We start from the raw sequence: 18,149 nt of genomic DNA on the forward strand, positions 1-18,149 counted from the left end.
GTCTATCTCTACTCCCTCAGCTAATGCTCACCACGGTGAGCCATATCAGCATTGCTGCCTTTCAACGGTGTCGGCATACCGAGACCTCAACAAATGCTGGCAGCTGAGTGACCAAGTCCCAGAGCAATCCACAGGAAACAGAGGGGCTTGTTTCAACACAGGTCTGTTGTGCCTCTGGGGTCTGTAAAGCTCTCTCCAGACTTCAAGGATTTAGCTTCCTTCCAAGGTTCTTATTCTGAACCATTTTAAGCCTCCAAAAACTTGAAGGAATAAGGCAGTAAGTTGTGGGTCATAATTCCAATTGCTTAAAAATGTTAGCCAGTATCTCCTGAGAACAAGATTCTTCTCCATCACGGAAAAGCTTTGCTTTTTACAATGTTCAAAACTGTATTTTCAAAACTTAGTGGTGTGGGACACAGCTCAGTTGGTAGAAAATGGATGGATGGATTCCTAGGTCTACCCCAGCACCATATAGACCAGGCATAGTGGTATACGCCTATGACCCCTGCAATGGGGGATGGGGGGGCAGGCAAGATAGTCAAGTCAGTAAATAGTGCAAGGTCATCCTTAGCTTCCCAGGGAGTTCAAGGACACCCTGGGCTACATTAAACTAGAGCTCAGAAGTCATGCCTTCAAGGAATATATGGCATAGTGTGTGCTCGAGACTGTACAAACATTAACTCAGAAGAACTATATTATAAACTCCATGGTGCTAATTATGAGCAGAACACAGGTTCAAAGAACTGAGAAATCAAGTCAAGCTGAAGTTAGGGGATGAAATAAGATATAATATTTGTTTCTCTTATTCCTGGGTAACAAAATGAACTACATTTCCCAGAAACCCACTTGGCAGCTGATAGTGGCCATCTTATTAAATATGGCTAATAGAATGGGAGGAAATGGGCCTTACAGCAATGTAGACCTGGCCGACAAAAGCTAGTTGTCGTTCGGGGGTCACCACGTTCTTTCTCCTTTCTCTTAATGTGTCCAATTGGCATGGTGACTTTGGGAGCTAGGGCTGAAAGTGGTCATACCTCACAAGGCAAAGTGTTTTAAATCATCGATGAAAAGAGAGGCATCTGCTAGCCAGGTCCCCTTTTTAGATTTGTAAGAAGGGAGCTCCTATTGTTTTGATTCACTGTACTGTTTTGCATTTGCTGAGGCAGCACATTTCACCAGAATAAATAGAAGTCCAGGCTGAAAATACCACAAGAAAGTGAGGCTTTGAAAATACTTGCTGTGCATTCTCTCTCTCCTCTCTCCTCTCTCCTCTCTCCTCTCTCCTCTCTCCTCTCTCCTCTCTCCCTGACAGGGTGTTATGTAGCACACTCTGAATTCACCAGGGATCACCTTAAACTTAGGATCCTCCTGCCCCTGCCCTCTCCCAAGTCCCATCTCCGATCACTGGGATCACAGGCAGTGCCAATGCCCGAGGTGTTGGGAATCAAACCCAGGGCTTTGTGAAATCTAAGCATGAACTCCACCAGTCAAGCTCCAGTTCCAGCCTCGTGTGTTTTCCTTTTTGGCTTCTGTAAATATGGTCATTAGCAGACCAAAGAGATTCCCTGCCTGGAGGAATATTAGTCTCCCTGCAGCAGAAACATAAGATAAAGAGGATGACCAGACTCTCTCTAGTAGGGTGAGCACGGGGCCACTCACTCCAGTGAAAGTCACTGAAAATGTATTTTACAGAGTGTTTTCTCACGAATAATTTGAAGTGTATTTGTGAACCAGCAAGGAAATAAGACACAATCAGAAAAGAACGCTTGGCTTTTTGTTTTGTTTTGTAACAAAGGGAAGAATTTGAACAATTTTCACAACATAGCGGGCATAAGCTTGGTGTCATCAACCAATTTAGGACTCACCAAAGAACAGGGCAGGGCAGGAGGCACAGAGCTAAGGAGGACTCTAGAGGAAATAACAGTCAAGTGCCTGCTGTAAACACTAGAGCAAGGTCGGAGGGGAAAGGTCTGTTCTGAAAGTGTGTAACCATAGGATGGGCCTCAGGACGAATGGGCAGGACCCAGATTTTACAAATCAAGAACAATCCCAGCAGTGAGGCAAAGGAAAGCATTATTGCTGGAGAAGCTCACGTTCAACTGTAACTCAAAGAATTCCCATGGATAGTCTCCAAAGCCAAGTGACAGGAAAGTATATTAAAGAGAACAATAGACAATAAATACAACAGAGGAAACAAGAGAACCATGGGCAATCAGCACAAACAAACCACGTAGGGCAGAGCTGAACACACAGGCCTCACCCTTTCAAATGATCAGACATGAGACAGAAATTAAGTGTTCAATTAAATGATGCTCAATATCTGTAGGCAAGATTAGATAAGACACAGAACACATGTTAGACTGGACTTAGAGGCTAATTGATGGATTGCACTTTCATATCAGAAAAAAAAAACTTCAAAATAAATGAACTGAAATCTTAGTAAGTTAGAAAAACAGTAAAATACATAAATAAATAAACACCAAGATTAAAGAAGATGAAAAGGGCAGGAGAGACAGTCTACACCTTAGCATAAAACAGGAGTGGTCAGCTTAGAAGACAGCATAAGGGTGATAACTGAGAATCTTCTGGAACCAATGTGGGGGGGGGTCAGTTCACAATTCTGGCCATCCCAAGTAAATATATGTTAAAAGAAATTTGCAACTGGCTGTGGAGGTGTGTGCCTCTGATCCCAGTGCTGGCAAATGTAAGCTGGAGAATCAGGAGTTCAAGACCAGCTTTTGCTCTACAGGAGGCTCAAGGTCAATCTGGGCTGTGTGAGAGTCCGCCTCAAATAAAAATAAATAAAAACCATGGAGCCTTCCCACCAATGTTCTTTATAATAAAACTGCACCGCCTCAGATAAAAAGAACGTATTTAAAATTAGTAAGGTATTTTTGAAGCGTGTCCAACACAAATGGGAATTAGTTAGACCTCGATGGTTTCTCAGCAGCGGCAGATGCCAGAACATAACAGGACACAACATTTCCACCCAAATCCAGTTGTTCAAAATCAATAACAAAAAGGAAATGCAAGACGCCGGAGAGATGGCTCAGCAACTCAGAGCTCTTGCTGCTCTCCCAAAGAATTCAGGCTCAGTTCCCAGCACCCAGGTCAGGCAACCCACGACCATTTGTAACTCAAGTTGCAGGGGGTCAGATGCCTCTGGCTTTCATGTGCACTTACACACACATACACATACACTCACAATACACATACACAGACACACACACATACACATACCCACATGCAAACACACACACACACACCACACACACAATTAAAGATAATAAACCATTCCTTAAAAATATAACTTAAAAATACCTAGCAGGGACCAGCAGGGTGGCTGAGTGGGTGAATTATTTGCAGATCAAACCTGCCAACTTGAGTTCAATCCCCAGATCCCACAGTAGAAGCACAGGACCAACTTTTGAAAGTTGTCCTCTGACCTCCACATTTAAGCCCTGGCATTTAAAACTCAACCTCCATCTACACACAGACACACAGACACAGACACAGACACAGACACAGACACAGACACACACACACACACACACACACACAAATCAATTCCCCCTGTTCACAGTGACTTATATCTGTAATCCCAGCCCTAGGGAAGCTGATGCAGGGGGACTGCTGCCATCAGTTCAAGAGCATTGTGGCTACCAAAAAAGACCCTGTTTCAAAGAAAGGAAGGAAGGAAGGAAGGACTTTCATAAGCTTGAAAAAAAAATTTTAGTAGCTTATTGAGCAAAAAAAAAAAAGTAATAAAAAACTTAGAACCTATTTAGAGCTAAACTTATTAAAACTTCCAAAAGCTAATTTAGTTCTTAGGATCTAATTGATAGATTGGGTTTTTATATTAAAAAATATTCAAAATTAATGAACTAACTGCAACCTTTGGAAGTTACAAAAATAACCAAACAATAAACTACAAGATTAAAAAGAATAAAGACACAGGCAGAAACTAAACAGACACACCACGTAGATGATACAAGGTGCTAAGAGGTTTTTTTTTGGAAGCAAGCAAACATCCAAGTGATATTTTAGGAATGAAAATAAATTGTGATATCATAAATATTTAAAACACTATCAAACATGATACACAATCATCATATCCTCAAATGTCCAAGCTCAGAGGGAAACTTGGTACAAAAACACAAGAGAGCTTCTTACAGCTGCAAAGGACAAAATCGTGTTCATTGCAGGAAAATGGATAAAACTAAATGCACCATCATATGAAGCGAAGAGAGCCAAACTCAGAAAGACGGTCACGTGGCTTCTCCCATAAGCAATACTGAGACAAGAATAAAAGAACTATGAAAACAGAGAGGAAGAATGGGGTGGGAAAGGGGGAAGGGGGTGAGAAGATAGGAGGGAGGGACCGAGGCGAACACTGCGCATGCTCGCGCATGCGTAGGAACACACAATGCCTAGATACGCACGCGCACACGGGCATGCCACAGTGCAACAAATTATTCTGTGTGCCAACAAAAAGGTTTCAATGGTCATGTATTGCTAAAAACGAAATCTAGAAGTGTTTGACGAAATAATATAGACGAAAGGGAGTCAAGTCACCTTCAGGAAGTGGATCCGCCAGAGATACTCTGAGGAATACAACTTTTTAATCTTCTGCAAACGAGTCCCAAAAACAGAAGAGGGGACTCTATCTTATTCTAGAGGGTTTAAGCAAAATAAAACAGAGCAGCGATGTCGAAACTTATTAAGAAAGAAGAGCTAGGTTCTGGAGAGAAGGCTCATGAGTCAAGAGCTCTGGCTGCTCTTCCAGAAGAGCAAGGTTCAATTCCCATCACTCAGACAGCAGCTCACCACCACATGTAACTCCAGTTCCAGGGGATCCAACGCCTTCTTCTGGCCTCTAGAAACACTAGGCATCCCATGGTACATACCCTTACACGCAGGCAAAACACTCATAAACATAAAATAAAGAGTGTTTCAGAAAGGAGAGCTATAGAACTGAACTAAACTCCCAAACACAGACATAAAACCCTAAGAATTATCATCAAATCAATCCTGTCAACATATGTAGATTTACAAAGCTACTTTACAGATCAACTAATGAAAATCATCATATTAAAGGAATATATATATATATGTCACAACAAACACAGAAAAATAATTTGACATCTATCCAAGAGTTAGGAAATAAATAAAAAATGAGAAAATAAGAATAACTAAGAATAACTTTTACACTGGACAAGGACTCTACAATATACCCTGTCAACACTGTACTTCTGATTACGACAGTTAGTATGTTTTTGGGTAAAGTCACCAACATGACACCAGGACCTGCAGAGACTCCTCACCCTCAGTCCAGTGTGATGAGATATAGCTAGTACAGCGAGGAAAAGAAGCCACAGCTACAAGGATTAGAAAGCAACCCAGATGTTATTTGCATGTGATATGATGTGATCACCCATAAAAAAATTCAGAAGAATTTGTAATACATGATAGAATTAGGTAAGAAACCTAAATTATTTCTGGATAGCGTATTAATGCACAAAATTGTTTCATTTCTTGACCATATGCATACCTTGGATACAGCAAGTAGACTACAGGCATAAATGTAGCATATGCTTTCTAAAAATCATGTGTAAAAGTTGATGCCAGGACTACTTCTAAAACCATACACATCAGACAGCAACAGAAAAGCACGCTGTTGCTACAAGAAACAAGCAGTCCCATGTGAATTCTCAGAAACAAAATAAGCAGGAAAAACAAACACAAAGGAGAATACACTGTATAGTTTTAAGTTATATTATGTTTTACCTATTCATTTTGTGTGTGTTTGTATGCACATGCATGTGTGTGTTTGTATGCGTGCATGTGTGTGTTTGTATGCATGCATGTGTGTGCAGATCACAGACACATTGCAGGAGTTGATTCTCTCTTTCCACCATATGGGTCCTGGGATTTGAACTCAGGTTGTGAGGTTTAGCGGCAAGCACCTTTACCCACTGTATGGTTTGAATGAAAATGGCCCCTACGGGCTCACAGGGAGTGACGTTATTGGGAGCTGTGGCCTTGTGGAATAGGTGTGGCCTTGTTGGAGGAAGTGTGTCACTGGGAGTGGGCTTTGGGTTTTAGAAGCTCAAGTCCTGCCCAGTGTCACTCTCTCTTCCTGATGCCTGAAGATCTGGATATAGAACTCTCCAGCACCTGTCTGCCTGCAAGCAGCCATGTTTCCTGCCATGATGATAATGGGCTAAAACTGTAACCCAACCCCAATTAAATGTCGTCCTTTATAAGAGTTGCTGTTGTCACGGTGTCACCTCATAGCAATAAAGTCCCAAGACACCGTGTAATCTCATTGACGAGATTATTTTTATATAAAATTCACATACAGACAAAACCAGCCAATGGTGCTCAAAAGTAGGGAAGTGATCATCTTCAGGACAGAGCAGTTTAAGGCACAAAGGAACTTCTGAGATGTAATGTTTGATCTGTCGGTCTAGGTGTTGTTATGTGGATAAATTCACTCAAAAATACAAACATGTGGGCTGGAGAGATGGCTCAGGGGTTAATAACTCTGGCTGCTCTTCCAGGAGGTCCTGAGGTCAATTCCCAGCACCCACACGGCATCTCACAACTGCCTAACTCCAGTTCCAGGGCATCTGACCTCCTCACATAGGCATATATGCAGTCAAACACCAATCATAAAATAAAGATAAATAAAATAAATAAATCTTTAAGAAATCAAGCTAGAGCTCAGTGTTCCTCTTCACATGTATGATTCAATTTTTAAAAAGTTTAATAATTTAAACAAGTATATAACATGCTGGTCCACAAACCAAAACACAGAAAGACATGCAGTTGTAGACTGGGATACAGCTCGCCTAGAAACAGAGGTCAGTAGACGCGCAGTGTTAACATGTATGCATACAGTATGCAGATACAATATTTAGATATCTCTTCTATTGTATACTACAGCTGCACGTATGTATATGTGTTGCATCAAAAATGAACCTGTATTCAAACACCACACAGAAAATCTTCGGATGTACTCAAGGCCAAGAGCCAAGGTCACTCGGCCCCAGGACCCTGAGCTGCCTCTGACTTTGAGAGAAATAAAAGAGGGAGTCCCATGTCGATTCTCATACCCATCACCCTGGGGGCAGGGACTAGGCGAGAGAGCATGGTGGAGTGAACATTGGTCTTGGAGGGAGACTGAGAATGGTGGTACCGTTGGAATTATCAGGTGCAGCTAAGCCATAAAGTGGGCACTACCAGAGGTTCCTCTTAATACTCAGGTATGTATGAGGAGGAAGGTTGCCCAGACAAGAGACAGGAGCTGCTTTGTTCTACACACTGGAGGTTTTAAGTGGATTAAAATGACAGTCTACAACATGGACCACGAAAAGGGCTGTGGCCGGGGCACGACAGCACAACGGCAGTGAAACCAGAGAAGCCACGACAAGTGTGGGGACACTTGTTGTATAAACCAGTATTGTATAAACCAGATCCCAGGCCCTTCCCTGAGCAGCAAGGACAGGAATTATTGACGGAATTAAGAGTGTGGCAGAGAGCAGGCTTGATAAGGTGGGTATCAGGGAGCCTCGGCGGGGTCTCGGTGGACCAGGGAGACAGTAGTAATATTAACAAAACAGAAATAAGAATAGCTCAGGAATTTTGGCTACACGCCAGGTTCTGTGATGCGTCCTTTTTCAAGGACTCTAGGATTTAGCTTCTCCAATAATCCTTTTAGGATTCCCATGTTACTTAAGGAAACAGCAGCCAAGACTGGAGTCTAAGGTTAAGTAACTCCCCCAACGAACCCAGCTGGGTTGGCGGAAATAAGTCGGGAAAAGGAGGTCTAGCGTCAAAATTCAGACCTGGTGAGCAGTTTCGGGGTAGATGGCTCTGAGAGTATAGAAAGAGAAGAAGCTATCAGGACACAGCCTCCCTGAGGTCACACATGGGAGTCACAGAGCGGGGCACCAGACAGAACTCATTTAAGACAAGAGGAACTGAAAGGCAGCAACAGAAGCCTTGGGGGTGACACAGGTGCTTGGGGGTGAAAACAGAGTCCAAGCTTACTAACCTGGAAAATGAGGAGGGCGAGAGAGACTGAAAACAGGCACTTCCTTCCTGGAGGTTTCCACCCAAATGACTCTGAACCGTCCATCCCATCCCCTTGATCCCATTCTGCACATGAAAATCCCACTCTCTAGGGACATTTACTCATTCGCAAGCTCACAAGGTGGCTAAAAAGACACCTGTCCAGGCTAGGGTGATGGTTCAGTAAAGCGCTTGCTGTGTAAAACATGAGGCCCTGATTTTTTCCCATCTTCATAAAGGGCTGCCCCACCTGTAATGTGAACACTGAGAAGCAGGGACAGGAGGATCCCCAGGGCTTGCTGGCCAGCCAGTCTAGTCAAAAGCCAAGAGCTCTAGGTTTGGTGAGAGACCCATGTTTCAAAATACAAGGTGGAAAGCAACTGAGGAAGAAGACACCTGATGCTGACATATGGTCTCCAAGAGCCCATGTGTGCATGTACACTCATTCACATACATACAGTATACACACGTGTGCATGCATGCTTATGCACACACAAACGCACAACTATATTTCTAAGACTGGAGAAGGAGCTGGTGAACACAGGGTAACAGTGAAAACTGCTAAGACAACCCTGGCCTTGTCCCCTTTGTGCCTGACATATCTACCTCCCAAAGGTGTCCAGTCCCAAACACCTTCTCGGGACAAAGCTTGCTCTGTCAGCTCACATGGGGACCTCGGATGCTAAAATGTGAGTCCCCTGAGAGTGGTCCTGAACCAGAGGCTGAGAGTTCCAGTTCCCACACAGTTTCAGTGTGCCCAGTGCTCCAGAGACAGACATCTCACTCACTGTTGGCTGCCTCCCTGGCCCTTCCTGGGATCAGCTCTCGGGTAATAAATATAACCTTCAACTGTCCTTGCAAAGATGGTCTCAGAATACAGAGTTTAAGAGAGCCACATTCTGGAAGAGTTCCACTTAAAACGCTAGCCTGAGTTCCAGAGCAAGTAGCACACTGTTTGCTACTTGGGATTGGGCACAGTCGATGGTATGCAGTAGGAGTCTAATTAATGTTCTCTGAATTCGTGGACGGTCCATTTCCCTACATTTACACACGTCTTTAGCACCTTCCTCAACTGACCCCTTGAAGTGATGTCATACATGTGAAATACACGACCTTCACACCTGGGAAGCAGGAATCCATCCCATCCGGTTTGAATCATTTATCAGACCCCTTCTCGAGAACACACATGGCCGAATCTCTCCGACTGCCGGTTCTAACCACTCAGCCACAAGTATGCAAAGCACAGTAGGATGCCCAGAGGATGATCGAATAAAAAAGCGATTACAGACCTGCTGTTGTGTTTGCACACAGAAGCCTGTTGAGCGGTTCCTAAGTCCAAACCTGAATATTGTCAGGAAATCTGTTTAAGGGTTAGAAATGCCACCAGTGACTAGACTGGGCAGACCATCATAGAATTCAGAAAAAAGCCGATGTAGTGAGCAGGGTCATGTGTTTACCAAGTAAGTCAATGTGCTCGGGGATGGCAAAATGGCTAAAGACAATCAAAAAGGTGTAGATGAAGAAGTGAAACTCACCAACAAGGGACCTAAGAGGCCCCGCCCATCACTTCTGGTCATAGATGTGAACAGGAAAGTCAACAGGCAAAATCCCTTTTCTTCCCAGAAACACCAAGAACCTTCATCATCCTCCGCTCCCCTTTTTCTAGGGGGAAGACTCCATTTCATCTGTGGAAGGCGCTGTTACCACTCCTGGGCAAGAAATCATCAGATTGCTTGTGTGTGGTCAGTGGGTAGCAAAGGTTGTAGCTTGGGTTCAGGAACTGGAAGTAGAAATGAGCTGGTTCTTAGAGAATCGGTGGCTCTAGGGATGCTCTTGCCTCGTGTATAGCACTCACGCCACAGTCATTACTAGTTATTGACATCGACACTGGGTTATTATGAAACTCAAATGAAGTAAGGCAGCAAGTAGGATCTAGTGAGACAAACCCCTTCTTGGGACAATGTGATTCTTCAGTCATCCAATATGGCCGATGTCGCCCAGAGAAAGTTTTTATTTCTCAAGAGACCATTCTACATATTAATATAGTCCCAAGAAATGACGCAATGATTTTAATTCAGAGATGGTTATTAGCTCATCAGTAGTGTCTAGCTGGTTTCATTTTAAAGTCTATAAAACTATTTATTTTATTTTGAGTCCCTCTGTGTAGCCCTGGCTGTCCTGGAACTAGCTTTATAGACCAGGCTGGCCTTGAACTCAGAGATCTACCTGTCTCTGCCTCCCGAGGGCTGAGGTTAAAGGTATGCGCCACCACTACTACCACCAGGCTCACCTATACAAAACTATTAAGTTTGTTAAATCAGAACATTTTTAGGCACAAGGACATCTTTCTGCGTTTCCAAAATCAACCTTGTATGACATGCTAAAAATCCCCTTCCCTTCCGCTCACTCCAGACCTTTGCTTCTGCACCGGGCACACACTGGGTCACACTTAGAAAAGCCCTTCAGGGACAACCACAGCATCATCCTGGTAACTGGTGGGCATCCTTCCATTAAAGAAGCAAGCCCTTGGGTTGAGCCCTTGATAGAGTGCCTGCCTGCTATGCACAAAAACCTGGGTTCAGTCCCTTCACCACACAAAGCGAGCGAGAGGCTGCACACTTGTAGCCAGGCAGGAAGATCAGGAGTTCAAGGCCATCCCTGACTACATAGCAAGTTCCTGGGCATCCTAGGATATAAGAGAGCCTGTCTTAAAACCAAAGTGACTAAACAGTCAAAATCAAAAACGAGTTCCAAGAATACTGAGGTGTAGCACCCCGCTCCAAAGCTAAATAGCTATGCCATCCTGAATGGCCTCGGAAGGCTCCCCTGGTTTTCCAATGCTCTACACACTCCTTCCTTGAAACGCAGGTGGGAGGAGGCTGGAGGAGCCTTAAACAGCCTACCCATGAAAAGCTTTATTCAGCGCAATTCAATAACTGGAAGTTACCCACAATCATTTCCATCCACTACTGTGGCCGACAATTTTGGGCTCTCTACTAGTTTCATCTTTTAGAGGAAATGCTTTCTTTAAAAAAAAAAAAATGGTTGGAAGCTCTGTGGCTTCCTCCAACACTGATTATTTTAATCATGATCTCCAGCCCCATGCAGACAGTGGGAGTGGAGCGAACACAATACAAAGAATGGGAGAAGGGAGAGTAGGAGCTCTGTGTCGTTTTCTTCTTCTAGACGCCCCGGCTGTGCGACCTCCGAGGATCAATGCTGTGTCCCTCGGAACAATCCAACTCCCTTCAGCTCGCTCCGGTCTCTGCCGCTGTCTCCATACCCCTGGCTCGGCTCATGGACTTGTGGAAACCATGGGTAAGGCTGGTCAGATGGTTCAGTGGGTACTAAGGCTGGCATGAGATCCCACTTTGTGCTAAATAGAAAACAGAAACCAACCCCTAGAACCCAACCTGTGCTCCGACCCGCACATGCACAGCTGCACTTACTCACACACACCAATAATGATATAAAGAATAAAGAAAAGAGTTAGACGCAAGGTAGAAGAGGGTTCCCCTGTTCAGCACACCTAGAAGTCCCCACTACCGTTTACATCTGGAACAAAAGGGAAACCTGAGCGCAATCTACATACATACTACTGTTCCAGAACATTCTCACAGTAGACAGGATAACTGAGTCTATGTGATGATATTCAAATATCATCTGTGTGTTATCACCTTAGAACACGTGAGTCCACCAAGCCGATGGACACAGCTCAGCAGAGCTCCCCTTCCCAGATGACTCTACATGAGCTGTCTCCACCCCTGACAGAACCCCACTGACAGAGACTGAATCCAAGCAATCCCAGCAAGTTGACAGTGGGCCATCCTGGTCATGCCCACAGGCCATCCCTATAGCTTATATAGGAGGCCTGCACTTTTACACCCCTAAAAAAGACTTGCCCCTCTCTCATTGTAACAGGCCTGCTGTGACCGGTCAGACCTTTCTCTGGGTTCCCAGTCGTTTCTCAGGATGCGCTGTGAGACACAAGTGATCGTTACCTTTCCCCTCCTCCTCTCTCTGAGAACAAGGGTCCTCTGAAATCGCCCAGGCAAAAGTTCTTTTTGGCTGAGCTGGCACAGGGCCCCGAAGGCAGTTCCCTGCCACTTCCTTAGGAGAATATTTGGGGCATTTTAAAAGCAGCAGGTTTGCAACTCTGTTGGCAGAGTTCTGAGTTCTAGAGCCAGCTCGGGGGCTGCCTGGAGGATGGTCACCACCTCTGGGCTCCTGGTTCCTCTAGAATAGCTAGCTCTTCTTTGACGCAATTCAGACATCAGGCTCTTGCCTAAGATTCTACTCGGCGCTCACTAGAAAACAGAAACGATGCCTAAGAAAAAGTGTGTGGTTCTCTTATGGGGGGGGCAGGCGTCTGCTACTTACAGCCTACAAAGAGGCCTGCCCTTCCTCCCACCCCTCCAGAATTCAGAACATTCAAGAATCAAAACAATCAAAACAATCAAAACAATCAAAACAATTAAACTCGTGACTATCCAACGTTAAAAAGAAATGAGGTAAATAATTGTTTCAAGTAGTAAATACTTTTAAAATTGTGATGTATCTCTCAGGCACTTCTTTACAAACCCACACCTGCCTACCCTGTGCTTCCTGTTACCAGCAAGGTTGGCACGTACCTGAAATATGTTCTTTATAAATGTTTTCCCCTCAGAAGCAAGGAGGGAAGGGCAACTCCTCTCTCTCTCTCTCTCTCTCTCTCTCTCTCTCTCTCTCTCCCCCCCCCCCTCCTCCCTCCCTCCCTCCCTCCATCCTTTGGCATTTGGTTGGTATTCTGGAACTACTGTTAAAAATGTGGCACAGACATCAAAACAATGCCAGCTTCGACGACTCTGTCAGTGACTTTCTGACAACTGGGACCGAGTTAGGACGTCACTGAGCTCCTTGCTCATTTGTATTGGTGAACGACGCTGTACCTGACAGTGCAAGGATTAATTCTTCTAATTCTCAAGTCAAAACAGAAATTTGCAGAAGCGCCGAAGAGCTCACGCTCGTTTGTATAGCTCACGGTCACCTTCTTTGAACTAAGCAAACTCTGGGGCAGGCCGGAGCGAATCGAGGTAGATTCTGGAAACCAACAAGTCTCATTCACTTCCTTCGGTTTGTGAAAACAAGTAACTGACAGGTTTCCTGCCAATGGCAGTCTGCCGAACTCGCAGATAAGTTCTCAACAGGAAATCCTTTGCTGAGAGGGACCACTTATGCCATCAAGTCCGAGAGCGCCAAATATTTGATAACGTGGGATCGTGAACTATACCCCTAATCGGAACATGGACACCACACAGCTCTAAGCTGTTGGCCACGCCATCGATATAGGATATTAAAATCAGCATTAAAACATATCCAGGAGCTCTTTGTCTCTCCCCCCGCCCCCTCCTTGAGGCACTCAGTTGAGGAAAACAAGGGCAATGTGATATTCTTTCAGAAGGATCAAACTACAATTTAAGTAAGTTTTAAAACCGCTTTAAGAAAAAAACCAGTGCAGTGCTAAATATACCACGTATGGGGAGACGTTATTTGTAAACAAATATAAAGAACTTGAAATTTAGGAGTCTGGCAGGGTGGGGGGTGGTGCATGCCTTTAATCCCAGCACTTGGGAGGCAGAGGAATGTGCATCTCTGAGTTTGAGGCCAGCCTGCTCTACTGGGTGAGTTCCGGGACAGCTAGGGATACACGGAGGAGTGCAGTCTTGAAAAGTAACAAACAAACAAACCAATATTTTAAAAGAGCATCTGGCTCAGTAGTTTAAAAAAAAAGGGAGAGATGGCTCAGTGGTTAAAAGGTCTCTTCCAGAGGACCTGTGTTCGGATCCCAGCGCCTACATGAGACGGCTCACAACGGTCTGTAACTTCAGCTCCAAGGACCTCTGGTTATATGTTCATACCCGCATGCAGACACCTACACATAATTAATAATGATAAATATTAGAAAACACTTACAATTTAAAGATTGCCATTGGCATGACGGGTCAAATTCTAGGCAATGTGTTGATTGCTATGTAGACAAGTTTTACTGAAGCGCTTCAAGGTGGAAATTTAGGAGAGGTAGGCCTGGTTATTTTCCGACCAGCGAAATGAATGAAAAGATAGCATTGGGGGAGGTGGTTGGACTTCTCTCCTTGATATTCCTCACCATGAATTAAGACATAGCTGATATGGGTACTCATGGATTGGGGGACCCCCCCACCCCTAAAATAGCCTCAAAATGGTAGCAGCACTCTCCATTCACAGGAGAGGAAACGCTTCTAAACCAGCTGGGCAGTTGTATTTGCTGTCTGGAAACCCTCGTCCTCATCCCACTTAGGAGCACTTCCTCTTCTCCCCGCCCAGCCACCAAGAACACCCTGCCCTTGGCTCCCCAGAGCCCTAGGCTGCCTAAGAGAACCTGTCCAGAATCCTAGAGACCATCAAGATCAAACGCCTCAGCTCCACCTGGAATCAGCCAGCAAGCATCAAGACACTTCACTGCACCTTTGCCAAAGGGCCCTCCCTCCATAGGCAGCATTCTGGTCTCTAAGGCTGCAGAAAGGACTTTTGTGCTAACAGTAGACACACACCTCTAGGAGCAGACGCACAGCTCTACCATTAATGGCTCACATGTATTCTTTGCAGCCTTTCCCTTGTTCAACTCAGAGGATGGGAAATGCTAAGTAAGCATGAACACTCACCCTGGCATTTGGGCTCTCCCCTGAACTATTTTCAATAAAAATACAGTTATGAAATCCAGAGGGCTGTTTTGTGTGTGTGTGTGTGTGTGTGTGTGTGTGTGTGTTGGTTTTTTTTTTTGTTTTTTGTTTTTTGTTTTTTTTTTGGTTGTTGTAAAATGACCTTGGTTTGACAGGCATGGTCTCAGGTTTCAACAGATGTTGTGGGAACACTAACAGAAGCCAGCAAGTTCTCCAAGCATCTGTGATGACAGGCAGGGCTTTTTTTTTTTTTTTTTTTTTTTTTTTTTAAGTGGTGGTCATGGTAGTGAATGCATGTGTGGTGGGGGTGGGGTGGGGTTACACTCCTCAGTTTCTATGACAACCGTGTCTCCATTCCTGGGTTACTAGATACCATCTACTTCCTGTGTCTAAATATTTAAACCAATCAGAAAAGTGTTTATACGGTTAACAACTTCTGGGACCCAGCTTCTTTAATGAGGCACTTTAAGGCTCAAATGAAGATGTCCAGAAGCGGCAGGCTGTCTTACAGAGATCCCGCTTCATGCCTAGCTCTAATTCAGCCTTCTGTGGTGAGAGAACTCCGCCCCCACAGCACCCCCCCCCCTTCTTGGATGTGAATGTATTCTGCTCAAAGCAGACGCCACAATTTCTTGCAACAGTCTGCAAGCTGATCATGATTGCTTGCCCCTCATTGTCTGTTTTCCCTTTCACTGTCTAAAGACTTAGATTTAGCGCGAGAAACACGCTAATTCACAAGGCACTTAAATTATCAAAGTAATGATACAGTTAAGCATCCATCTGTTGGTGCAGCTATTTAAATGCTCAGATTGAAAAAAAATTAGGAAAAATTAATTCCAAGTTGACTTTGCATTCTACAACTTACGAACAGAAATCACTGAGCCTGTATTGTGAAGCCCCACATCTATCAGTGCAAGCTAGGAGCTGACATCTGCAAAGAAATTTGTCACCAAAATGGCCTACTTTATCTGGATAGAAACAACAACAAAAAATTAAAGATGAAGACACCCAGAGAGAGCCAGATGCACCCAGATCAAAAAAGAAACCACGCAGGAACCCATGTACGAGAAGGCAGATCTGAAATTAAGACAAGGTTTTAAAAGAAGGTTTCGGGTGACTGTTTTCCTAAGTCCCCATCTGACTGACCAATCAGTGTGAGAGTTAGAGCGGGCTCCAGACATTCGTGCAGTCTTCAGGGCTCTCTGCACCCTCTGAGCTGCTCCCCCTGGCTAAGGCAGAGCTGGAGATCAATGAAAAAACAGGGAACAAAAGGGAAATACTGATGTCTTCCTCAGCCAGGAAAAGCCATTCCCATTTTCTTCAATGAGCCTGGAGCACCCAGCCTACAACAGCGCCACGGGGGAGCTTCCACCAGCCGGGTCCAGTCCTTTCAGAGCTGGCAGTTTCCCCTTCGCAATCATGTGTCCCAACGCTAGCACAACCTGGTGACGGAAGGCTCCCGGAGCCCAACCAATTGAAACTAATAAATTAAATAAATTAATAACCCCCACGATTAAAAGCTCCCAAGAAAGACCGCGTCCCCCTTTCCCAAATGTCATTCCCAGACTATAAACAAAGCATGAAAAATAGTCTCCCGGGCTAGGAATCTAGGGTTTTCTCCTCAAAACAACGTTTTTCTCCAAAAACAGAAACACTCCTGCTTCCTTCAACGGACACTCCGGTTTGTCCATGTCACGCCGGGATATGCAGCTCCGGTATTTGAAAAAGAGGTTTAAACTGCCCATAGACACTCTGTTTATAATTGATAGCAAAACAGTTACGACAGCGATGCTGTAACTCTGCCCCAACCAAACTCCACATTTAACACGTTAGTTCCTTGAAAATACTAGTCATGCCTGGGGACCCTCCAAAGCCGCCTCCCTCCGAAGTCATTAACAGAATTACATCAATTATTCGGTAATTTTTATAAATATCCATTGTCTGGGATTTTTTAAAATAAAAATGTAAAACCAGCTATCTACAAATTCCAGAAAAAAAAACTTTTCTTTCTTTCCTTTTCTTTCTTTCTTTTTTTTTTTTTTTAAATGAACTTACTTTTGAGACAAAAACTAACGAAAATAAGCAACTCGCCATCCCTGGATCTTCCCCATTCTGGGCTGCATGCTATAAATCAATCCGAAACTAGGTGCACAGATGGGGGCGGACACCTTAAGATAAAAAGCCAAGGGTGCCCCCCAAAATGGGCAGCCTGGGCAGCGAGGCTTGGGGTGACAATGCTAACCCGGGCAGAGGCTCGCTAGACAGCCAGCGAGCTGGATTTTCCTTACCTTCGATCGCCTGCCCCCCAGCTGCTTCTCGCGGCCGCATTGGGGGGCTGCAGCGGCGCTGGACTCGCGGGGGGCCCCGCCGCCGGCTCGCGCCGTCTCCCAGCCGAGCTGCACGGACCGCGGCCGGAACACCCGGCTCCAGCGCCCGGCGCCTGCCCGGGGTCGGCGGCTCGGCTCCCACCCGGGCCCGGAGTCCCGCTGGGTCCTAGCGCTCGCCGCCCGGGCCGCGGCCCGCTCTGCAGCCTGCACGTACTGCGGGGCGGCGGGGGAGGGGGGGAGTCCCGGGAAAGCACGAGCGGGAAAGCCGTGCAGCCTTGGGTGCGGAGAAAGCGGAGCTCAGTGCCAAAGCCTGGGTGTGCAAAGAAAGGCGCTGGCTCCCGCCGAATTCCCAGAAGGCAGATGCTAGAATCTGCAGCCCGGGCGGAATGCACAAGCGTGGCCGAGAGGTTTGCTCCGTGCACCTGTGGTATAGAGTGCGCTTGCAGAAGGTAAGAGACATCGCGGGATCCTCGGAGATTTCAGAGTATCCGGGAGGGAAAAAAGTGGACAGTTCGTGCGCTTGAAACCACTTTCCCCCCCAATTTGCCCCCATTAACATTTTTTTTTATTTTCCATTCTGATTTCTCTAGCTTTATAATTTGTGTTTTAAATAACAAAGCCCCATATGGCTCACCACGTAGTCATCTGATTTTCAAAAGACCTCCAAAATTACATCAAAATATGCACCCATGTATCTCCTAAGAAATCAACTAGAGAGAATTAATGGTGGCATATGGTGTGCCTCGTAGAGAAAACTTAATTACAAATTAAAACAAATGCGAAAAATTCGCAAATCCCATAAACCAAAAGTAAATTATGATCCTAGATTAGTTCACAGATCAGCTTGTTACCATTAGGGGGACTGTAAAAATTCTACGTTTCTTTCTGAGCAAGAGTGTTACCTTGTAAGAGTTGAACTAAACCAACTGCTCCCAGCCCCACCCCCATCCCACCCCACCCCAACCCACCTCCACCCTCCTGGCTCTCGCGCGACTTTTTGGTTCTGTATTTACTGTGGCCCACCTGGAAGGTCACTTAAATCTTGCAG

General features: G+C 45.1%; 2 protein-coding genes across 10 annotated transcripts in view; one reads left to right on the top strand and one right to left on the bottom strand.

The window, feature by feature from the left end:
• The window catches only part of Foxn3 (forkhead box N3), a 380,376-nt gene extending 363,174 nt beyond the window's left edge, over window positions 1–17,202 (bottom strand). For 4 of the 9 annotated variants that reach the window (XM_008764802.4, XM_017594165.3, XM_017594166.3 and 1 more), the window contains exon 1: window positions 17,063–17,202. The gene's annotated coding sequence lies outside the window, so the exon portion shown is untranslated. The remainder of the gene's footprint in view (window positions 1–17,062) is intronic. The other 5 variants (XM_063261969.1, XM_039112337.2, XM_039112340.2 and 2 more) reach the window with 3 other exon arrangements.
• The window catches only part of LOC102550560 (uncharacterized), a 162,578-nt gene that overhangs the window by 129,254 nt on the left and 15,175 nt on the right, over window positions 1–18,149 (top strand). Inside the window, exons 2-3 of the mRNA XM_063262634.1 lie at window positions 11,263–11,394; window positions 17,036–17,550. Of these exons, the coding sequence (XP_063118704.1) occupies window positions 11,263–11,394; window positions 17,036–17,550 (647 nt within the window). The remainder of the gene's footprint in view (window positions 1–11,262; window positions 11,395–17,035; window positions 17,551–18,149) is intronic.

This window comes from Rattus norvegicus, chromosome 6 (genome assembly GCF_036323735.1).
Source record: "Rattus norvegicus strain BN/NHsdMcwi chromosome 6, GRCr8, whole genome shotgun sequence".
Taxonomy (NCBI): Eukaryota; Metazoa; Chordata; class Mammalia; order Rodentia; family Muridae; genus Rattus; species Rattus norvegicus.